The 23,511-nt window shown below is 56.3% G+C and overlaps 1 protein-coding gene across 5 annotated transcripts in view; it reads left to right on the top strand.

Moving 5' to 3' along the window:
• GRK5 (G protein-coupled receptor kinase 5) overlaps positions 1 to 21,142 on the top strand; it is a 224,604-nt gene extending 203,462 nt beyond the window's left edge. For all 5 annotated transcript variants that reach the window (XM_067709251.1, XM_067709253.1, XM_067709252.1 and 2 more), the window contains 8 exons: positions 927 to 1,117; positions 3,815 to 3,852; positions 5,560 to 5,649; positions 7,256 to 7,464; positions 12,090 to 12,227; positions 13,044 to 13,181; positions 13,775 to 13,906; positions 16,595 to 21,142. In XM_067709251.1, the coding sequence (XP_067565352.1) occupies positions 927 to 1,117; positions 3,815 to 3,852; positions 5,560 to 5,649; positions 7,256 to 7,464; positions 12,090 to 12,227; positions 13,044 to 13,181; positions 13,775 to 13,906; positions 16,595 to 16,693 (1,035 nt within the window). In that variant the 3' untranslated portion in view covers positions 16,694 to 21,142. The remainder of the gene's footprint in view (positions 1 to 926; positions 1,118 to 3,814; positions 3,853 to 5,559; positions 5,650 to 7,255; positions 7,465 to 12,089; positions 12,228 to 13,043; positions 13,182 to 13,774; positions 13,907 to 16,594) is intronic.
• The last annotated feature ends 2,369 nt before the right edge of the window (positions 21,143 to 23,511 follow it).

Genomic DNA, 23,511 nt, shown 5'->3' with positions numbered 1-23,511 from the left:
GGCTGGGAAATGTGGAGGAGGACTTGGGTATTTGGCCGGCTCTCAGTGTCACTGCCACTTGTTATTATAAAAAATAATATATGCTCCGGTAAAAAGTCAAACAGCACAGATGGGCGCAAAGTAAACATAAAAGCCTCCCTCTCTAAGTAACCATTCCAGACGTGTTTGATTCATGTACAGATTTTATTACTTTTAGCCAACGCGATCTTACTACAAATCTTAGGCTGCAGTGTTTTCCCCCTTAAATTGTAGAGCTTTTCCTACAACAGACCAACAGCTGCACCTCTTTTTTAAAGCTGTGCACCGTTCCCCAGATGCACAGGGAAGAGCTAGGCCACGACCTGTGCAGCCCGTCCCCACGATAGAAGTTGTTCCTGGTTTTGAAGCCACCGCAACGAATAAGGCTACCGTGTCCATCCTTCAGCATCCCTTTGGCCTATTTCTGTGAGGGTGTCCGTGGGATGGACTCCTAGTGGAGGAATTGCTGTGTCAGAGGGTGTGTGCACGGCCCCCAGTTTCACTCCCACCAGCTCTGCGTGAGGGCGGGCCACGCCATCCACGTGGTGCTACTGTCATCCCCCAGAGTGGGCTGGGCTTTACGAGGTGATACCCAAAGGGGGCAGAAGTTTTAACCACCTGATGCACACACATGTTTTGTGACGTAAAAATGCAGACACCGTCCTGTTGGGACCCCTGAAAGGTGCTGGCCTGCCCCTTCCGGCTTTGCCCCCTCACCTAGAACCACTGAATCTGATGGAGGGGCAGCAGCAGGGGCACCAGGAGGCTGTCAGGGCGCAGGGGGTGGCGTGAAGCTGCTGCAGCTCCTGCACCCTAGCCCTCCCGCCCAGCTTCAAGGCCCGGGACGAGGAGTGGACGTGGTCAGAGGGTCCCCGGAACCCCACCGCAGGGCTGTCTTGTGCTCCCAGGTCAACCTGGCCTACGCCTACGAGACCAAGGATGCGCTGTGCTTGGTACTGACCATCATGAATGGGGGGGACCTGAAGTTCCACATCTACAACATGGGGAACCCGGGCTTCGAGGAGGAGCGTGCCCTGTTCTATGCGGCAGAGATCCTGTGCGGCCTGGAGGACCTCCACCGTGAGAACATCGTCTACAGGTGAGTGGGCTCCCCTCCCAGCGCCCCGCAACCCCGGTCCCCCCATCTGAGTCTGAGCAGGTGAGGCTGACCCTTCCATGCCCTGGACTGGATGCTCGACCCCACCCTGGGAGTCGAGGCCTGGGCATTGCCCTTGAGTCAGACAGGCTCCTGCCCAGGAACCGAGTAAGGGAGGGAGGCCAAGTGTTCCCTCAAGAGTTGATGAGGTTGGGCCACTGTTCCCTTCCCAACCAGTGCCTGCGAAGCTCAGTGGGGCCTGGTGGCCTGATCCGGAACAAACCCCAGGAAGACTTTAGTAGGATCACCACCGCAGCAGGCATCAGAATGGACCCCGTTCCCTCCCACACCATCCAGCTTTTTAGGACCAGGTGTCCAGGTTCTGTGTGCGCGGTGGCCCTCAGACTCTCCTCACAGGCCTCCTCACAGAATTTTGAAAATCTGTGTGCCCTCATACATTTTAAGTAGACATCTGAAATTGTCCATCATATGTTAAAAGAGTGGCTAATGTTGATATTTTGAAATGGAGCTAAAGTGACATCACATTTCTAAAAGTATCCAGTGGAATCTGATTGCTGTAGCAAATTGATTTCCACCATCGTGCAGCTAAAAAAGTGCATGAAAACTCCTTAATGGTGAGGAGTTTTCTATCATTTTCTTCTCTACTCCCCTCCACCCCGACAGAATAGTTATTATAATGTAATATTTTTTTGCATAAAAGTTATCGATTAGCATTCCACTCTGAAATATGTGGATGTATGTAAGATTTTTTTAAAATTTCCTTTGACCATAAGGCTCTAAGTGTTAAGATAATATATTCTGTTGAGTTGACCTTATAATTATTATTACTAGATTCCACCTCTAATTGGGATCTATGGTGACTGGCTCCAGAGCCATAGTCACATTTAGGAGTGGGGAGGAACCTGCTCTCCTTCTGTCAACTGAAGCCACCAGCACGTGGGGGACCCCCGCCCCCCAGCCGCTGGGGACACACACCCCAGTTTGAAGACCTTTGCCATGGGGCTCTTGTCGGAGATTATCTTGGGAGCCCGAGAAGGTTTTGAAAGCAAGAGGAATGGTCTTGATGACGTGCCCTTCCCCCCACACCATCTCCCAGTTTATGCTTTTGTTTTGTTTTCATTCAAGTGGGAAGGGAGTCAGAAAATGTTCCCTGAGGGTTGAAAAAAGAATCCTCCACTTGATTGCTTTTCTCTTAAAAAAAGAAAAAAGGCATCCCTCCAAATTCTAGCCCTTCTTCTATGGAGGAAGGGAACCATGGTGCCTCCCCGGCCCCGACCACTTGCCAGAGCCTCTCTGGGGGTGTGGGTTTGTGCCCACTAGCCAGCTGTCTTTCCAACCCGGTGGTCGGTGGGGGCTGATTAATTGCAGTGATGACTCCTGCCCCTATTTGGAATGGTTAACACACCAAAAGCATGCAAGTTAACAACAGCAACAAAAGTATGTCGTAATAAATAACTACATGCAAACACCAGTTATCACTTTGTGACGCTGCACCACTGGATTTGGGCACAGGAACTGCTCCCCACGAGGAGAGCTGCCCTCCGTTTGATGAACAAAGCCAGCTGAACCGAATCCTCGATCTAGATGCCATGTATCGTCTGCCCGATGGCTGAACTGAGTTGCACACACTATCCTGTTATTCTTTAACTCGTGGAGAAAACCTTTTATTAATAAAACCAGGGCTTCCCTGGTGGCGCAGTGGTTAAGAATCCACCTGGCAATGCAGGGGACACGGGTTCGAGCCCTGGTCCGGGAAGATCCCACATGCCGCGTAGCAACTAAGCCCGTGCACCACAGCTACTGAGCCTGCGCTCTAGAGCCCGTGCTCCGCAACAAGAGAAGCCACTGCAATGAGTGGCCCGCGCACTGCAACGAAGAGTAGCCCCCACTCGCCGCAACTAGAGAAAGCCTGCGCGCAGCACAATGAAGACCCAACGTGGCCAAAAATTAATTAATTAATTAATTAATTAAAATAAAAACAGACACTTCTGCTGCCTCCCCCCCCCCCCACAGTGGGAGTGGAGAGGTTCCCTTTCACATGAGCACGATCATTTCATCAAAGAGAAGAGAGATGTTAGGGACAGGAGGAGGTGGCTGTGTCTACAGCCGTGCCTTCCGGCGGTGCTCTCTCCCAGGCTGTGGCTCAGCTGGAGTTGGGAGATGTGCCAGGCTCCTGGGGGCCCCCTCCCAAAGGGGGTGTTTGTCCTGGAGGTTACCGTTCTCTCCCTTACAATCCTCTGCCCCAATCCTGCGGCTGGTTCTTTGTCCTCAATAACTTCTTTCATTCCCAGACCCTGCTCTGCCTTCAAGGCATCCTGAGACCTCAGGGTCTTCTCAGGCCTGGAGGAGTCTGTCACCACTCTAGCCAGAAGTGTTCTTAGCCCTGGGGCCATCAGTGTGTGGACAGGTGCCAGGACTAGCCTTTGCCTAACTTCCTTTTCAGTCACTCTCCAGGGTCAGGAAGGCACCTATGGCAAAAAGCAGCATTTGTTTTAAATTACTGGAGGGAGAGAAGTTAGCACAAGGTTGTCTTGACCCAGAGAGAGACCAGACCTCCTGAGCCCAGAGTCGGGAAGGAAACACTCAGGCCAGGTTGGCCCGAGGGGCCCACCCAGATGCTGGTGTGCCCTTGCCTCCCAGAACAGCCGCACTCACTTGCTGGTGATCTTTCCCTTTCAGAGATTTGAAACCTGAAAATATCCTGTTAGACGATTACGGTAAGTCAGGCAGCGGCCCGGGGATCCTTCTCCTGCTCTGCAGCTGAGGTGAGCGTCGCAACCCAAAGGGAGCAGGGGTTCCCCCAGTGGAGACTCAGAGACACTGACCCGGGGTCCACGGGAGGGCAGAGGGCGTGGACAGAGCTCCCACCCGGCAAAGAAGCAGCCGAGAGGGAGGAGAGGGAGAGAGCGAGCAGTGAGTGAGGAGTCGAGAATTCCAGAGGCTCTGGGCCAGTACTTAACTCTCACCCAGCTTCCCTGCGCCTCATCTTCCTTGTTTGTGAAACAGAAACAGTGGGTCCTGCCCTGCCTGCTTCAGACGGTGGAGGGTGGTGGTGAGGTTCTGACAGGATAGCTTGAGGAGAAGTTGCTTTATCAACTGTAGCCAGCTATGAATGTGTTGGGCGTTATTACTTGTCTGTCACCTTGTGATTTCCTTGTGTGTTTGCGCGCATGCACGGATAACAGGAGCCACCACAGCAGCCCCTCATGACCCTTCAGCCTCTCGTGCCTGGGAAGGGGTTGTCACATCTTCTGTCTAACTAGATCTTCTCATCTCTACAGAGGGGGCAGGGCCGACACCCCTGTGCCCATTTTACAGATGATAAGATTGAGGCTCAGAGGAGCCAGCCTGCCAGGGTCACTCACCCAGCAATATCAGTGGGGAGTTGAGACCAGAAACCAGTTCTCCCTGCCAGCACGCCCCAGACGTCAGGCAGCCCCAGGCTGATGGGAGAGAGAGAGGGAAGGGAGGGAGGGAGGTTGTTCGTGGCCAAGCGAAGAGGTTTGATTGTGATACTGTCGTGTGATACTGTCGTGGGCTCAGGGCCCACCGCCCCTCTTTGGATGCGCCCAGTGCCCGCAGGGGGTCTTGCTGGTTCCAGAACTGTGCCCACCACTGATTTGTGGCCCAGTGGCTGGAATCTGTGTGCTCTCTCCCCTGCCCCCTACCGTTCCTGCCTTTGTCAGGGGCCACTGAGCCAGGGGAATCCACTCAGCTGCAGCCTAGCGGGGTCTCTGGCATTGGGCGTTGCTGAGGTCCAGGCTGGGAAGGAGGGTAGTGTTCCTCCCTGCAGGGTCAGATGAGGCCACGACCCTGCCAGCTGGGCCACTAGGAGAGACAGCACTGAGGCGAGCTCTCAGCACCACGTTGTCTCTGCCTTTGGGGGTCGGTCCTGGTCCAGGAGCTCCAGTGCCTCCCCACAGTCTCTGCTAAGCCTGGGTGTCAGTGTCTCCAAAGGGAGAAAACAACCCCCAAAGACCAAAAAGGCAGCACAGGGAGTTGCTTCCCAAATTGCTTTATGATTTTTCCCCTTAAGCAAATTGTTGCAAAATGTCAGGAGACTCTTACGTTTTCCCATGAAGCAATCCCAGAATCCGGCCAAGGCATTTTAAACTTTGTGACATCAGCCTTCCAAGAAGCCCATTAGGGCATTTTATGAGGCAGGTCTGTAATCGTCTAACCAAATCCAGGCATCCTTTTCATCGTTAAGTTTTTCTCCGAAAAAGTAATACTTTACCCCTGTCCTCTGACACCTGGACTCTCCCAAGGGTCTGCAGTCACCCTGCCATGGTAGGTTTGGTACCACTCTTTCTAGGACAGATGAAATGCCAGGGGCCCATGGCAAGTCTAGGGCCCTGCCCAGGGTAGACCAGATGTCCACATGACCATCCCAGGGACTTATTGACTCTGTTGTTCTCCCTCAGGCCACATTAGGATCTCGGACCTGGGCCTAGCTGTGAAGATCCCAGAGGGAGACCTGATCCGCGGCCGGGTGGGCACTGTCGGCTACATGGGTAAGTGTAGGCACGGCCTCTCACCAAGCCCCACCCTCAGAGCCACTGGCCTCTTAGTGCAACTAGAAGTAGTCATGCTGGGAGGTGGGAGGTCTTAGCCAGGGTTCGGGGAGCATTGGGGCACCAGGGCGCAACTTGACTTCACTAAGCTCTGCAGCTCCCACCCCTAGCCCCAGCTACATCTCTTGGGAGGGCAAGCCCCTCCCAAGGTCAGTGGCAGAGCTGACAAGCAGCGCTGCCTGGGGGTGGGTGGAGTAGGGGTCTGCTGAGTTGGCAGACAGCCTTTCAGGGTGACCTCGAGAGGGGGGAGATCATTAGGAAGGGTCCAGAAAGGAGAGGAGCACCCCACCTACTGTGTCACAAGTACCATTCTAAGGAGAGACCAGCCTCGGGCTCCCTGCGCTGCATCCCCTGAGGCTTCTCTGAGACCATCATCCCGGGAGCTACGGGGAAGAGCCCCAGAGCTACACCGACCCCTGGAATGCTCCTGCCAATAAGGGATATTCCCTGGGCTTCCTTCTGCACACCTCCCACTCATAAGCCCACTCACACCAGGAGGTAGAGGACTCCTGAAAGCTCTGGGGGTGTGGGAACCTTGTTTTCCTCTACCGGGCTGTTGCCAGTGACACATGCTTAGGGTTCTAGACTTGGTCTCTGGTGCTCGAGGGTCCTTTTCAGGTTGCACGACATTGGAGGACCTCTGGGGTGTATATCTGTGTGTATGTTGGGGGTATGTTTACCCATGTGAATGCTGAGGGATGGATGGACAGATGATAGGTAGATAGATAGATAGATAGATAGATAGATGACAGATGGATGATGGATGGATGGATGGATTAATAAATGGGTGGATAGATGGATGGATGGGTGGATAGATAAATGGGTGGATGCATGATAGATGGGTGATGGGTAGATAGGTCCATCTGTGCACCTTTGTGTGTGTCTGCCTGTGCATCTGCGTCTTCTCCTCTTGCACAGAGTGTCTGCACAGCACATAGTGTTGTGTGCATACCAGCACATGTGTGGATGCGTTTGCCTCCCTGGATGAATGTGGCCTGCCTGATGACCTGAAACTATCTTTTTTGCATTTCTATGGTGAATCTATAATTCATTTTATCAAAATGTTAGAGAAGCTATTTGAATTCCAGCTAAATTTAAAATCGTTTTACTTTGGGTGGACACACCATTCATTGTAACAAATATGTGTGCAGCACCTACTGTGTGTCAGGCGTCGTACCTGTCACCGGACACAGCAGGGAATAAGGTGGCTCACAGTCTAGTGGGGGAGACATCAAGGGAACAGGTTGTTTCCATCCACTGTGGTCAGGCTTCTGAAGCCACAGTCAGGGTCCTGGGAGCACAGCAAAGAGCAACCAGGGCAGGCTCCCAGGAAGAGGTGGTATTTACAGCAGTTGGTAGACCAGGGTTGGCAGAGGGAAGAGGTCTGAGCCATCAAGCTCCAGGCCTTCTGTGAGCAGCAGCAGCACTCCTGGCTGCAGGACGTCCCGAGGCCCCGTTGACATCGCAGTCCTGGCCCCGTCTGCCCGGGCTCTGACCTGCCACCAGCTGTCTCTCACCTCTCCTCGCTTCCCTGCTCTGCCCCCAGCTCCAGAGGTCCTGAACAACCAGAGGTACGGCCTGAGCCCCGACTACTGGGGTCTGGGCTGCCTCATCTATGAGATGATCGAGGGCCAGTCGCCCTTCCGCGGCCGCAAGGAGAAGGTGAAGAGGGAGGAGGTGGACCGCCGGGTCCTGGAGACCGAGGAGGTATATTCGCACAAGTTCTCCGAGGAGGCCAAGTGCATCTGCAAAATGGTGAGCTCCCGGTGAGCCAGACGCTGCCCCGGGTCTGGTGTCCAGTGCTGGCTCCCCTCCCGGCCCTTAGCCGAGAACAGCAAATGGGCTGAAGGGGACAGGATCGGGGCACTCTAGGGTGTGGGCGATGAAGCCACCAGGCTGGAGGAGCAGGCTGTGGACTGGGGCGGGCGGTGAAGGCTTCCAGGAGGGAGCCTGGGGTGGAGCAAGGCGGCTCTGTGATAAGGGAGGGGGCTGCGTGACAATGGGAGACACCCTCACGTCCAGCTCTGTGGGGGAAGCTAGCATGGGGAGAAAGGGGCTGATCCTGGCTCGCCCCCAAGACACAGAGGGATCCAGGCAGCCCCTACCCTTGACCTTGGGCCTCCTGCTGTCTCTCCAGCTCTGGACCCCTGGGTGCTGGCTTGAGGCCAGGGCCTGCAGGTGGGGGGTGGTGATAGTTTCTTATACTCGAGTTTTCCACCCACTGTATGGAATGTTGGTCACACTTGCTGGGGCCCTGTGTGACAGCATCCATGGATAGTGAACTTGACCTGGCCACAGGCAGGGCGCACTCGGGGAATGACCTTTACATAGGCTGGGTGGACGGGGCCAGACTCGGGGGCTGGAAGCCAGATAGAGGAAGGAGTGACAGGAGCCATCAAAAGTGGAGCTGGGGGACTTCCCTGGCGGTGCAGTGGTTAAGACTTTGCCTGCCGGTGCAGGGGGTGCGGGTTCGATCCCTGGTCGGGGAGCTAGGATCCCACATGCCTCGCGGCCAGAAAACCAAAACATGAAACAGAAACAATGTTGTAACAAATTCAATGAAGACTTCAGAAATGGTCCACATCAAAAAAAAATCTTAAAGAAAAAAAAAGTGGGGGCTTCCCTGGTGGCGCAGTGGTTGAGAGTCCGCCTGCCGATGCAGGGGACACGGGTTCATGCCCCGGTCCGGGAAGGTCCCACATGCCGCGGAGCGGCTGGGCCCGTGAGCCATGGCCGCTGAGCCTGCGCGTCCGGAGCCTGTGCTCCGCAACGGGAGAGGCCACAACAGTGAGAGGCCCGTGTACCGCAAAAAAAAAAAAAAAAAGTGGAGCTGGAGAGAGTCCGCCCCTGGACCGCGGCCCTTCCTCTCGGCCCAGGTGGGCCCGCTTCCTTTCCTGCCTGGCTCGTAGGCTCCCAAGGCCCACCTGTGCCCCCCAGGGCCCTCCTCCCTCTGGTGCTAGCCCAGCTGTGCTAGCACCTCCACTGCAGGCAGCTGCCCTCTTATACCAGCCACTCGGAGACAGGAGGGGCCTGAGCGCTTGGCTCTGGGCACCGGGGATCCACAGATCCCCTTCCTCTCCCTGCAGCGCGCTGCGCCTGGAGCAGCGGACAGGCCGGCGGACCCTCAGATCTGAATCATGGGCGTAAACCAGGCTTGAGTGCAGAGAAGGGCAGGCCCGGAGAGCTGATGAAAAGTAGCAGAGTTTCCACTTCTAGAAAACCTGAGGCTGCACTGCTAGGGGCCCAGAAACCATCTGGCATAGTTCCCACCCCCAGAAGGCCACCCTCCTGGAGCCGTCCGCCTGCTGGGTGACCGCTTCCTCTTACCAGCCTCGGTCTGACGTCACAGAGGCATGGGAAGAAGGATTTGGGCTAGAGCTGCCATCTGACCACTTCCAAAGGAAGAGGAACCATAGATCTGCCATTGGCATGTGTGAGAGACAGGGAGGTGTGGTGTGTACACAAGCAAACACACGCCCGGACCACAGGCCTGGGCCAGCCTGTGGCTGGGGGACCTCCAAGAAAACAGGTAGTCACGGCAGCCAGAGCTGGGGTCGGGGGGCAAGAGGAGCAGGGCAGCAAAAGGCAGGTATGTGGAAATGTGGGGTCCTAGGGATGATTGACAGCCGGGGGCTGGGGGGTGCCAAGGATACTTAGTTGTGTCACAGTCAGGTATCTGTCCAGAGGGAGCCAACTGGACAAGGGAAGAAGGAGGTCACAGCATCACCAAATGTCCTAGGTCAGGGAATTCAGAGAAGCAGGTCTTGAGAAACGTCCAGCAGCAGCATGGGATGTGCTGAGAGGACAGAGAGGCACAGAGCGCCCCCTCCCTGCCCACAGTCATCGGCTTTGGCGCCCGGCTTTGGGGCCCCAGGACCGGGGGCACTGCTGTTCCTCTGCTGTCCCCTGGTGGCCACTGAAGGAAAGGTGGCATCTGAGCCTGGGGCTCCAGGCAGACCTGGGTCCGTAGGTGTACGTGTCAAACCAAGGTCTCCTGTCTCTCTCAGCTAGAAGAACCTTTGGAGCTCTCTGGCCTTCCTCTGCCTCCTTACCCTGGGGTCTTGGAATTCTGGTCTTGGGCTTCTTCTGAGCCCTTAACCACAGCCCATCTGGTCTGGCAGCCAGGCTGCCACCACCAAGGGACACCAGCTCAGGACACAGCAGGGCCTGACCGTAAGGAGACCATGGAGGCCCGGGGCAGCTCCAGCCCCACCTGCCGAGGAAAGTCTCTCTACAAACAGCAAGGAAGCTGGTCCCTGGCCCCCAGGTTCTGTCCCTCATTCCATCTTGGCAGCCACAAGACCCTCTTCACTGCCCCTGGTGTCCAGAAATGCATGTATCTCATTGCCTTGTCCCCTGGGTCCAGTCGTACCTAGGCCCAGACCTCAGCCCCCACCTTTCTGAGGCCCCTGCTGAGTCCCAGCACTGGTTCTTCCCCACTGGCCCTGTAGCCCTCTCAGTCTCTCCGGTCCTTCCAGCCCATTGCTAGTCTTCCTCCTCCAGGAAGCCCTCTCTGCCTGCCCCATCCACCTCAGCTCACACTATCTCTCCCCCTCACTTCTGGTTTATACTGATATTACATGTGTAAACTCTCTACCTGATGCCCAGGTTGCAGACAGGCAGCATGTAGATGGGTGTTTATTTCAGCCTGCACAGTGTCTTAGAGAGAGGTGAATAGTGGGTTACTTGCCAAGATTTTTAAATGGGGCAAATTCACGTAAAAACCTGGATTTTCTGGCTTCTCAAAAAAAGCAGAAGCCCTGGACACTGGCCAGCATCCCTGCCTGGCAGGAGCTGACGGGCATCCTGGCACGGCCCACCCAGCCCAGCCCACCCCTCACCTTATTGCTCTCACTTGTGCCATCTGTCTGGCCAGCCCCTGCAGGCTTTGGGGTCTGCAGCCTCTTGGGATTACTCAGAGCAGAGCAAAGCCCCAGGAGAAGAGCAGCTGAGGCTCCGAGCCACCAGCCCACTGGGCAAAACACTCTTGGGTGGTCGGTGGACCAAAGGGTGACATTGTGAGTGGCTATCTCATCGCTTAGTCCCTTCAAGGCTGTGACCTGGTGCTTGCCCCACTGCCACCTTTCATTCCTTAGTTTTGGGGGGGGTGGGCAGTCCCAGCAAGCCTCCCCTCCAGACTCTGGGCCCCAGGAGGCCCCCCTGCCCTCTGGCTCTCAGGGCAGCCATAAATGTGGATTAAATGAGCACATGCAGAGGTCGCCAGGGTATTGGTAAAGGAAAGGGCTGGACTCCCTCCAAGGTGCAGACCACCCACTTTGATTTTAGTCTCAAAGCAGACAGTAGATTCCAGCTGCGTCTATGGTGCAGTGCTCAGTGGGGTGGGGACACTGGGACTGTGGGGAGGGACTGATGCCCTGCGGTCACGTGGCGGCCCTGCCCCATCTTCAGCCGGGGCCTGCCCCTCCCCTTCCCCCCTTCCTCTCTTTCATTCACACCTTCCTCCCGTCCAGCTGTCTCTGCTCCTGCAGCCCCTTCCTCTCCTATTAACCATCCTGCCTTTTGGTTGTGATGAGGACAGTCCTCTACCCCAACCATCCTTGTCTCCCCACTACACCTGTATTAAAATCCTACCTCTGGACCTGCCCTTCAGGACCGTCCATCACTCTCCCCAACCAGTCCCCTTCCCCCGACCCACCTCCCTCATCCTTCTCTCAGACTCAAAGACAGGTGTTCCCCAAACACGCCCTGAGTGTCCCTGCCGCCCTGCTCATGATGCCACAGGTCCCTCCGATATCTGCTCCCACCTTTGAAAGCCTGTCGCAGACGCCCCTTCCCCAGGACACCTCCCGATGCCTCAGCTGGCAGCCAGTTCTTGTTCCTCTGTCACCATGGTGTCATATCTGCATTGCCTTGATGGGTCCTCTGAACATGAATTTCCTGAGGCCAGACCCTTAGCATCCTCTCTCGGGACCTACTGGGTACAAGTCTACAATGTACTTATGAACGGAGTAAATGAATGAAAGAACCCACTGACCAGCCCTTGCCCTTTGTAGCTTACCTGGAGCAGAAGAGTTAACACCAATTCAACAAACATTAGTGCATGCTGGGTTGGAGAAGCAGACAGGATTCCTGCTCTCCTGGGGGTTCCGGGCATCTGAGCATGCTGGGAACATGGGACCACAAAGCACACTGTGGTTCAGGAGGCCACCCTGAATTGAGGCCTGAGCAGGCAGTGTCCGCTGGGTACCTGGGGTAGCGCAGGCACTGCGGAGGAGAGAGGAGGGACGTTCGGGAGGGCTCAGGGACACTCGTGTGAAAGGGAGGTGACCACAAGCTCTCCGAAGCCCCTCTGCCCCTCGGGCCTCTGGGCAGGAGGAAAAGTCCCCCGGGCAAGTCCTCATGGGGCTCTCCTGTCACAGCTGCTCACCAAAGATGCAAAGCAGAGGCTGGGCTGCCAGGAGGAAGGGGCAGCAGAGGTCAAGAGACACCCCTTCTTCAGGAACATGAATTTCAAGCGCTTAGAAGCCGGGATGTTGGACCCTCCCTTCATTCCAGATGTAAGTAGCCTCCCCAGCCTAGACTGAGCCTGTGCATTGATTTATGACCTTCGACTTCACTAAACACCTGTGCTGGGCCCCGGGTCAGAGGCTGAGACCTGTGGGCAAGGGGTGGCCCCCGTCTTCCAGTAGCAGGGTGTTGCCCGGTCTGGGGGTCTCTCTGTACCCACCCTGGCATCATCACCTCTATGAAGTCCTCATCTCCAGAATCCCAGGCTCCCAGAGCCCCTGGGAGGCCTCCCCCACTGACCTAGAATCCCCAGAGGGCAGGGCGCGGGTTTGTCTCTGTGAGTCCCCGCACGGCTGCCCCAGAGCATGTTTGGTGGATGAGATGAGAGAGATCACTATGGTTACGGCGCCGGGGCCAGAGCAGCACTGACGACAGCCCCGTGGCCTGGTGCCTCGACTGCCCCATTTTGCAGGTGAGGAAACTGAGGCCTCCAGGGGATATGTAACTTTAACAGAGCACCTAAGCACTACAGCTGGGACCCCAGCCCAGGTCTGTGTGGCTGCCGAGCCTGTGTGCTGACCTACCACCCCTGACGGGCCTCCGATGCGAGAAGGGCCAGGGAGGTCCTCCTGGCACATCGCCCCGTTGCATACTGTGCGGGGCAGTGATGGCAGGAAGGGGCCCTGAGCTCTCCTCACCCCAGCTGGGGGCCCCTTGGCCCCTCTGAGCGAAGGGCAGCCCGGGTTCCCGCAGCGGGGGTGGCCCTGGGAGACCCCCGCTGCTCTCCATCAAAACCCTCCGGGCCTGGCTGGGGCCCACCAGAGCCACAGGCAGGGCTCCTGGTGACCAGCGCCCTGCCCTCCCAGCCCCGGGCCGTGTACTGCAAGGACGTGCTGGACATCGAGCAGTTCTCCACCGTGAAGGGCGTCAACCTGGACCACACAGACGACGACTTCTACTCCAAGTTCTCCACGGGCTCCGTACCCATCCCTTGGCAAAGCGAGGTGAGCACGGCGGGGCCCTCAGCTTCACCCTGAGGGGAGGGTGCAACGAGGGCAGAAGAGGGACAGCTGGGTGGGCGTCCCTGTGGGCAGACTGGGGCGTGGTGTGGTGCTGGGTCAGGAGCTGGCTGGGCGGGAAGAGGAGGCCTGTCTCAATGGCTCTCTGGAGAAGCGTGGCTGGGAAACAGGAGAAATGGGGCAGCAGTGGGAGGCACGGGGGGGCTGGAGGTGGGGCAAGTTCGAGCTGGTTCGAGTGAGATGGCAGTGATGGGGCAGTGGGCCTGCAGCGCTGGAAGGGGGAGGGTCCGGAGCGCTGGGGGTGAGTCCCGTGGCTGGGAGATGAGCGCTTCCCTGCCGCTGCCCTCCATGGCCGGCTACTGTCTTCTCGGAGAGGGCGGCTTGCAGGGCCGTCAGGGAGAGGCGGTGGGCGGGCCTTGCTGCCTGGCTCTCTGCCCTGTGAGATGGAGGGCGGGCGGAGAGCCTGGCAGGACCGGGCTCGGGGCAGTGTCGCCCAGGGCTGGGCTGCTGGGATTCCTGTCCACCCAAGATGACCAGCGCAGCCCCTGACACCACCCGTGTTTTGACGGCTTCTCCAGATGATCGAAACAGAGTGCTTTAAGGAACTGAATGTGTTTGGACCTAACGGTACCCTCTCGCCGGACCTGAACAGAAGCCACCCTCCAGAACCGCCGAAGAAAGGGCTGCTCCAGAGGCTCTTCAAGCGTCAGGTGAGACCCTCACTCCCACCTCAACCCTGCTGTCCTGGCCTCAGCTCTGGGAACCCCCCAGGTCTTAGCCTTCCAGACAACTGAGACCAACTTGCAGGCTGGGGAGACTGGGGGCAGCAGCAGCCTGGAAGGGAGAGGCAGCCTGTCTGAAGTGCCTTGAGACCCACTGGCTGATGGGGTCCCCAGAGCAGAAGGGGCAGGGCCAGCCCAAAGTTAACCGGTCGTCAGGGTTCCTCAGCCTCGGTGCTGCTGATGCTTTGGGTTAATTCATTGTCACGGGGACTTATGCGTTGAGGGAACTTAGCAGCATCCCTAGCCTCCGCCCAGTAGATGGCAGTAGCACCCACTGCCGTGTGTCAATCAAAAATGTCTCAGGACTTCCCTGGTGGCGCAGTGGTTGAGAGTCCGCCTGCCGATGCAGGGGACATGGGTTCGTGCCCCGGTCCGGGAAGATCCCACATGCCGCAGATCGGCTGGGCCCGTGAGCCATGGCCACCGAGCCTGCGCGTCCAGAGCCTGTGCTCCGCAACGGGAGAGGCCACAACAGTGAGAGGCCGCGTACCACCACCCCCAAAAAAAATGTCTCCAGATGCTGCCTAATGGCCCTGGGGACAAAACGCCCCTAGTCGAGAGCCATTGTAAAGACGACGCAAGTTATGTAGGTAAAGATTTGACAAAGAACAGGGGGATCTGGTGCTGATCCCCAAAGAACCTCATGGCTCCCGTAGTTTGATGCTGTGCCCTGCAGCTGGCAGCCAGAGGAGACTTTGGCCCTCAGGAAAAGGTATTCTTCCCTCAGAGCCTGTCCCTGGATCAAGGGTTGCTGTGGGCCACGTGGGAGAAATGTCCCAGGAAGGACCCGGCAGGCTTTCTAGAGTGAGAGACCCCTAACCTCATCCCTGCCACCAAGAAGATGGCCACAATAGTGCCGCCTCCTGGCCTGGCCCTTCAAGAAGGCAGGGCCCCATCCTGAGGCCTGGGAGGCCCCTGGTTCCTTACTTTCCTCCTCCCCCCAAGGGAGTAGCAGCAGCTCTGTACCCAGGCCCCGGGCATCCCAGCTCCCTCCTGCTTAGATAACAGGGAAGAGGTGGCTGTTCGTGGCACTCCACTGTGGGCCAGGCACTGTGCTGGGTGCTTTTTGAAGGCGTCTCTTATTTAATCTTCACAAAACCCCAGGCCTTCATTCAACTACTCATTCCACCAATATGTATTGAGCACCTACTCCATGCTAGACTGTTACCTGAGGACTTAAGATGCATCAGCAAGCAACACTGCATCCCTCCTTTGGGGCATCTTAGTGAAGTGTGAGCCCAGGATGTGCTCCCATTAGCCCATTTCACAGATGAGGAAACTGAGGCTGAGAGGAGTTAAGGGACTTGCTCAAGGTCACACAGCCAGTGAGTGAGCCCTTGCGGAGGATCTGGGCTAACAGGGCGGGCAGCACGGATCAGGCACACTGAGAGAAAATGCAGACTGAGGCCTGAGTTTGCGGTTTTATCTAAAAACTTCATGTGAGTTTCACCTCCTATTCCATAATATACTCATATCCATCTACTATAAAAATATAATTTTCGGGCTTTCCTGGTGGCGCAGTGGTTGAGAGTCCGCCTGCCGATGCAGGGGACGCGGGTTCATGCCCCAGTCCGGGAAGATCCCACATACCGCAGAGCGGCTGGGTCCGTGAGCCATGGCCGCTGAGCCAGCGCGTCTGGAGCCTGTGCTCCGCAACGGGAGAGGCCACAACAGTGAGAGGCCCGCGTACCGCAAAAAAAAAAAAAAAAAAAATATATATATATATATATATAAAATTTTCAAATGCTTCCATTAAGTAAAATTGAAGTTCCAGAAAGAAAAGACCTCCACCCCCGAAGTGGCCAAGCCCCCCAGGACGGCCCGGGATCCTGGGACAAGCGTTTGCTGTGGAAGCTCACGGCCCAGGTTCAAATCCAGCCCTGACCCTTCTCGGTTGGGTGGCAGCGTATTGAACCCAACCCCCGCCCCAGCCTCTGTTTGCCCACATGAAAAATCAGGATGGAGATGCCGGCTGCCCAGGGTGAGTGAGGTGGAGGACAGTGACCTCAGCACAGTGCCTGGCACCACGACTGCCACCAAGGGAGCAGACACGCCAGCTCTCTTCTGCGACATGAGGGGCCCGCGCCTATGGGGGTGCCAAGAGGGTGCCAGAGATACTGAGGGCGAGCAGCTCGTGGTTCCCAAGCCGGGCACCTGCTAGAGCCCTTTGCACACACAGCCTTGTTTCCGTCTCCCAACAGCCCTGCGCAGAAGTGGCTCCTAACCCACATCACGGGCCAGGCAACCAAGGGAGTCAGACACTTTCTCAAGGTCACTCAGCTAAGCAGTGGCGGATTTAGGATTCGAACCCGGCAGCCTAACTCTGGGCCTGCAGGCCTAACCATGTAGATAGATATTATAGGAGGGACCACCTCCTCTCTGCCTTGGGCGTCTGTTAATCAGGTAAAGCCCTCTGCCCCAAGGGGTGGCCTCCGGACCTGGGTCTGCAGGGGGAGAACAGAAGGCCGCAGAAAGCAAGGCGGGGAGCCGGTCAGCTGAGCTCCCCTCCAGTTCAGATTCAGAGGCCCCTGTGATGCAAGGTCCCCAGGGCTCGACTCTGCGATGACTGACCTTCTCTCTCCCTCTTTCTCTCCTCCCTGCTCACCCCCCTCCCAGCATCAGAACAATTCCAAGAGTTCAGCCAGTTCCAAGACCAGTTTTAACCATCACATAAATTCAAACCATGTCAGTTCAAACTCCACCGGAAGCAGCTAGCTGCAGCTCTGGCCTGAAGCCCACGGTGGGACCAGCCTAGACCCTCCTCCTTAGAAGCGGACTTGTGACCGGTGGAGCTTCCGCCCTGGCGGGCAGGCGGGGGAGCCCTCCAGGAGCCGGGGAAGGAGGCCGTCCAGCCCCGAGATGGGGAGCCTCCAGGTTCCTCAAAGAGATTTCCACTCAGGTCTGTGTTCGGAGGCGGCCCTCAAGCCAAGGTGGATTGGCTGTGTCTCTGTCGAACATTGCAATAGAAATCCAATTGGATACAACTTGCACGTGTTTTAACAGCGTCATAACTAGAACTGAATTTTGTCTTTATTATTTTTAAAGAAAAGTTTTGTAAATTTCTCTATTGTTTCAGTTTACATTTTGTATATTTGTATTTAAATGAAAGTCAGACTTTGAGGGTGTATATTTTCTGTGCAGCCACTGTTAAGCCATGTGTTTTAAGACATTTTAGAGGGGTGGCGGGCGGGGAAGGGTGTAAAAAAAAAAAATGTGACTCAAGACTTCCAGAGCCTCAAATGAGAAAATGTTTTTATTAAATGTAGAAAATGATTCCCATTTCACCTTTAAAGGATTGAGTGTATCCATCTCTATAACCTTTCCCTCCCTCGCATTGGTATCACCGTTCTGTTGGCTTGTAACTCTCTGAATTAAATGCTCAAAGACCGACTGGGACTTCACCCCCAGCCAGGATGTCTTCCGTTGGGGTCCATGGAGTTGCCTGGGCCCAACTCCGTCAAGATGTGCACTTTTCCTTTGGGGGCACACGATGCCACTGTTGCTTTGGCCTTGGCCTCCTCTTCCTTCTGGAAGGCGGCCGGTACGTGGAGCTGAGGGTCTTCAGCTCAAGGGTGTCTAGGCCTCTTTCTTTCTGAGTAGGTTCTGACTGCTAAAGCCAGTATGTTTTCAAGAGGCTTGCATTTGGGGATTGTTTTATTCTAGTTTTAAGAGACGCATAGCAACGATGAGGAGTAGTCATGGAACCCCAAGAGTCCCAAATGCTTACAGCCCATAGAAACATCAGGGAGCGGAGGTCTTGGGCTTGTAGAGGAGAAGGTGGCTCTCCAGGATCTCTGGGCATGTCCCTTGAGTGTTTACGGGGTCATAGGGCCTTGAGAGCTTCCTGGGGCCCCGCAGATTCATTGGCTCAGGTGGCATGGATGCCTGAGGTTGGCTCTCCAAGCAAATGGGAGAGGCCGGGCCACCCACAGAAGCTCAAGAAAAACTCACTGTCCCTTCCGGGAGAGGTGAAGCAGAGGCAAGCTCTCATCGGGCATCTCAAAGCTCCAGGCACAAGTAGCCCCAGGAGAACTTGGTGGCTTTGCCAGACCAGGGTCTCTAAAGGCAGCCCCCAGGCCCTTTGAGCAGGGCTCTCCAGCCCCAGGGAGCGGCCAGCCTCCCCCCTGCCGCCTTCACAAGGTGACAGGGAGCAAAGCTGCCTTTGCCTCCCCTCCGGGACGGGGTGAACAGTTGAATTCCCGGCTCCCCTGCTTGCCAGGTCACCCTCAGTCAGACCTGGTCTCAGCCACTGGGCAGCTGCCAGGGTTTCTCCCGGCGCGGGCCCTGCACTTCCTGCAGCAGCATCTCCTGTTAAAATACAGATTCTGGGCTCCACCCCAAACCTACGGAATGGGATTCCCTGGGAGTAGGGCCCAGGAATCTGTATCTCTATAAAGCACGCCAGGTCATTCTGATGCACCCTGGAGTGTGAGAACCACTGCCTTAGGCCATCGGTGGGGCTTTTGATGTGATCCTCCCAAACTTATTTCTCTAGGTGACCAGGCAACTTTGGAGCCTGAGCTTTTAGGGAGGAGAGAGAAGCCAGCGTGTCAGCCTGTGTCCCAATTTCCATGCTCCTTCCCCAAACTTTGCCATTGGGTCCTGAGGCTAGACAGAGGCCTGACCGTTGCAACTGACCATTTTGAGGTCATTTTACAAGGAAAGAGAAGAAAAGAAACAGTTGGGCCTCCCTTAGATCCCTTTAACGTGCAGTATTATTTTCTTCAAGACCAGCTCTCGTCTCCGAGGCTGCTTCCGTTACCTCTCTGGAGCTGAGTACAAGATTAATACAAACAGCCGTGTTCAGTGTTTGCTGAGGAAGTGGAAAGCTCTTTGACCAGTATTTTAAGATCCTCACGCTCTTACTGACCCTCCTCAATGAAAAGGACAGTCATCTTCCTGGGACAGTCAGTAGTCCACGCCACCACCCTCCTGTCCAGAAATTTCATTCATTTTGCCCGATTCACAGCAACTCAAACCTTTCCAAACGGACTGGTGGGGAGCAACCAGTCTCTTTACACCTCAAAGCCAACGCACTGTCCGTTTGCGGTAGAGAATCATCAAGAAGCAAGAAAGAAAACATACATCTGCTCAGTGTGTTTCTACATCGTGAGAGCACAGAAGCACAGGACTTTGCGTGGCTCTCAGGATAACGGGAGTCTTCCTTCACCCTCGCCACCTGTCCCCTGAGCGCCCCAAAGTGTACAGGGTCAGAGTCACTGGCCTTTGCAATCCTCCTTTTCCTTTCGGTCCATTGCTTTGTACAGAGAAGGGGCGTCTTCATTTGGAACAGTGCCTGAAAGCCAGCCCCCTCCCCTCTGGGTCCCCAGTTGCCACAGGTCCTGTCCCTGGACCCCCCGCCCCGCCGCCAACCTCTACTCCAGCTTGTTTTCTATGGCTGCGTTTTTAAAAAGATTTTTTAACTTAAAAAAAAAAACAAACCTTCCCACCATCTACCTGTCCAGGAGGAGGCCTATTTGGGCAGCCAGTGGATTTAAATCTTTTTACTGCATTTGAACTCTTCACGGAAGAGACTTTCTTCCTCCAAGCATGACGTTTTTCTCACCGGACCTTCTCTGACTTCGTGCCTTTGAGGTGAGACGCAGGGTCTTGCAGAAGCACCTCTGCTTCCCCTGTTCCGGAGCCAAGCCGCTGTCCCCAGTGAAACGGGGGTGGTCTCTGCCGTGATCACCATGACCTGTGAGTGTTTCTCAAGCCCCCTGGGCGGCTCCCATGATTATCACCCACAAGATCACAAAGACCCAACCCCACCTTCACGGAGGATGGCACCACCTCCCACATCAACTCATCCTCTGATCTTTCTAGGCCGGGAACATCGCTCTTTAAACCACGAGGCTTCTCGCGAGGGCGGCTGACTTGCACAGTAGCTAAGGGCTGCCCTGTCTTGAGCCGCCCCAGGAGGGCTTGTTGCCCGAAATGCACTGCTCTTAACAAAGGGGAGCGCTCAGTCTTGGAGGCCATGCAGCACGGAAGCAAGCGGTGTGGCCTGGGGTATGCACGCTTCTCAGGCAGCCCACGGGGGCAAATGGCAGTGAGTTCTGGGGACACGTATGTGGACGTGGCCTTGGCATTGAAAGCACAAGTGAGATGCGGCTGCCTGCCCTTGAATCTAGCAATCCTTGGTGATGCTGAGGGCCTGGCCTCCGAGAGGCCAGGGGTCAAGGAGCCCAGCCCTCCGTGGAAGCTTCCCCCTATCCTTCTACACCCCTGCCCTTTCCCCCAGACTTTTCCCACTAACTTTCTCATGCAAACTGCTGACCCAGACCTCAATACAGAGGGAGCACTGCAGCCTCCTTGAGCCTGGTAGCCCAGGCCTTGCCGAAGGGAACAGCGGCCTTGCGGACCACCAAGTCCCCCGAGATGAAGAGGAAACGCCAGTCGGGGTGACACCCAGCTCTCCTCTGGGGCTGCTGTGTGCTTGCGTATCCATGGGCAACCCCTCTGGTTGTCTCCTGTTCTCTAGCTCCACACTCTGAGGTAGGACCTCCTAACTTTTTAGCCTTTCTATGGAAAGAGTGTGAAATCTTTGTGCATTTCCAAGCGCAGAGCTGTGAGTCACGAACGGCAGAGAGCTCGCTTTCTGATCACAACAGACCACATGGTGACACCTCGTCCCCCTAGGCACCTTCTGTACCTACTTTTAGGACCAACCAGCCCAGCTTTTGAAGCTCCAACGTGTAGGGGTCAGACCCTGCTCAGGTGCAGGTACCTCGTCTGGTCTAACTTTAAAGGCTTGTGCTGTGGACAGTGGCTAAAACCTTTGAAACACTAGCTCTCCTTAGGAGGGAAAGACACTCCCCAAAAGAAGAATCTAGATGTCTTTCCCTGGTCCATCACTAAGTCATTTTTGTAATAGATCAAAAGCAAATGTTCTCAATTAGAAGAGCTTAGTGGCTGTTAAAATAATTAGTGTTAAAATAACAATCCTTCTAGTATCCAAAGGTTGCTATTTTTTTTTCAGGGAAATTTTAACATTGATGAGTAAAAATAGTTCCATTCTGGAGTCATTCCCGAGGATAACGGCTTCTGTTCTCCTGCTGCTCTTGAATCTTTGTATGTTCCCTCGATATGTCACAGTGCTGCTGTATCTAGATCGAACCACTGTTGTTGTTTTTTTAAGAGAAATAAATTCCTTAATGAAAATACGGCTGCACTTCTTCCCTTCTGCTGAGCTGTTCTATTTCTTCTGCCAATGCCAGCTGCCCCCAAGATGCCAGGACGTGCTGCTTCAGTCTTTGAGTTAACCTTTCCTCAGGTGGACGGTTCAGCCCCACCCAATGCTGGCCCCCATGTTGACCACCCGACCTGCCCTGGCCCAGCTCCAGGGGGCAGGGTCTAAGGAGACCACCTGAGCCCTTTCCAGGTTGATGGGCTTCTGATCGCAGAGCCAGCAGACGGCTCCAGAAGTGTTCCTGCCACAAGGTACCATGCAGGAGTGGGGCGAGGGGCCTGAGTGGGTGCTGGCACCCAGATCAGAGGGGGCACCTCCACCTGGCAGGTTTTACCTGACAGAGGCCACAACTCGGATGTGGGCTCCACAGAGAGGGCCTCTTCTGGCTGTCCAGCCTTCACGGAGCCACATGTTAGAAGTGCTCACCAGCACGGCAGGATGGCCTCAGGACCTGGAGTCCCAGTCTAGGACCCGAGACCCGACCAGTCCGCCTTCACCTGCCTGGCTTAGTGGGACAATGAATAGGGCTCTGGGCTCAAACAACCCCTTCCTGACAATCTGTGTGAGTTTGAGCGGCCACTTAACCCTGAGCCTTAGTGGCTTCGTGTGTACAGTGGGGTAACACCTGTACGGTGCGGGGTGCGGGTTCTCCTGGAAGATTCAGGGGGACACGTGTGATGCCCAGCACAGAGGCCTTTGCCATGGAGGACACTGTCGCCCTGGCTGTCTTTGGACCCCTTTTGAGCCTTGACAGGGCAGGGGTCCTAGACCCACACACATCGGCCCCTGGGCCCAGCCCGGGAGCTGGCGGCAGTCCTAGCCCCTGGCAAGGGAGGCCCTGAGCTGGGAGTCGAGGCTGGAGCCGCCCACCTCACAGGGAAGGTAGGAACTGGAATCGTGTCGCCCCGTGGCTCCCGGAGCAGGTGTCTTTCCTAACGACGTTGGAGGACTGAGGAGGAGTCTGCTCACTGAGGGGCTCGAGGGAGGGGGGCTGGTGAGCAATGGGGATGGCGTGGGGACCTGCTTGTCTGAGGGCCTGAGGGGGACTTCTCCTGGAGAAAAAGGAGGGGTGGGAGGAGTGCTCTGAGCCTCTGGACAGGGGTCCCATCACAGGGGCTGTTATCTCGGTGGCCCCAGCGCTTTCTCTGGGACCTTCTCCCACCGTCCCAGGACCCTCCGCCACCTGAGCCGGCCCCCCAGGCAGACAGAGCCTCCGTCCTCCTGGGACAGAGGGGCCAAGGGAGAAACTCCAGCCCCGCACATCGGCCACCCGCCCCTGATACCTCTGGGCCCCTTCCCAGGCAGAAGGGGCGGGCCAGGGGCAGGCGGCCCCTCCCTGACCTCCTCTCACTATGGACAGCCGTAGACGTGGTAAGTGGGGGCTGAAATGGCCTCCAACTGACTTATTTTCAGCGAGGCTCAGCGTGGGCACCCCCAGGACACCAAAGAGCCTCAGGACGCTATCCGTCTGGCAGGGGGCCTATCGGGGGGGCGGGGTCTACCTGCCACCCCTGGAGACTGTGAAGAGGAAGGAGACAAGGGACCCTCGGGGATGGGCACTCGAGCCGTAGCAGGTCAGGGCTCCTGGTACCACTTTGGCTGTCCCTCAAGCCAAGCACTGCCAGGCCAGGTTGGCTGTCGGCGGGGGGGACAGGGCGGGCAGAACTATAGGAAGGAGGCCGTTCACTTGGCTCGAGGGCTCCCCCCTCTCAGCCATAAATCAGATAAAGGCCCTGCCTGTCCAGCTTGTATTCCAGGGGCATCAGTTCCCCACACACACAGATAAACCAGGGGTTGTGGAGACTCAGGCCAGTGCCTCTCACACTTAGGGAGCATAGCCTCACCTGGAGCTTTGTAAACTACAGATTCTGATTCACTAGGCCTGGGTCAGGGTCTGCATTCCTAACAAGCTCCCTGGAACGGCTGCTGGCCCACGGGCTATCTTTGAGGAGAGAACCTCAAACTGGGAAGTCAGGCCAAGGTCTCTGGCCAAGCCAGGGCCTGCGTTCCCACTGCTGTCCCCTTCAGGCCCTGCATTCAGAGGTACAGATATCTTAGGAGCACTCGAGTGTGTCTGCCCTGCCCTCAGAGGGGCTCAAGCTAGTGGTTCTCAATGTCTGGTCCCCGGACCCGCAGCAGGAGCCTCCCTGGGAGCTCGTGCAAATCCTCACCCTGACCCCAGGCCCACTGAATCAGAAACTCTGGGTGGGACCTGGTAACAGGCCCTCCAGGTGATTCGGGGGCACACTCAAGTTTGCGGGAGGCTGATTTACAAAGTGCTTTCATCTCCTTAAAATCTTGTTGAAGCCCACGGTCTCCCTGTGGACAGCTTGTTAAGCTG

The sequence above is a fragment of the Pseudorca crassidens genome, chromosome 16, assembly GCF_039906515.1.
Source record: "Pseudorca crassidens isolate mPseCra1 chromosome 16, mPseCra1.hap1, whole genome shotgun sequence".
Lineage (NCBI taxonomy): Eukaryota > Metazoa > Chordata > Mammalia > Artiodactyla > Delphinidae > Pseudorca > Pseudorca crassidens.
This window is presented reverse-complemented; position numbering and strand designations above follow the sequence as displayed.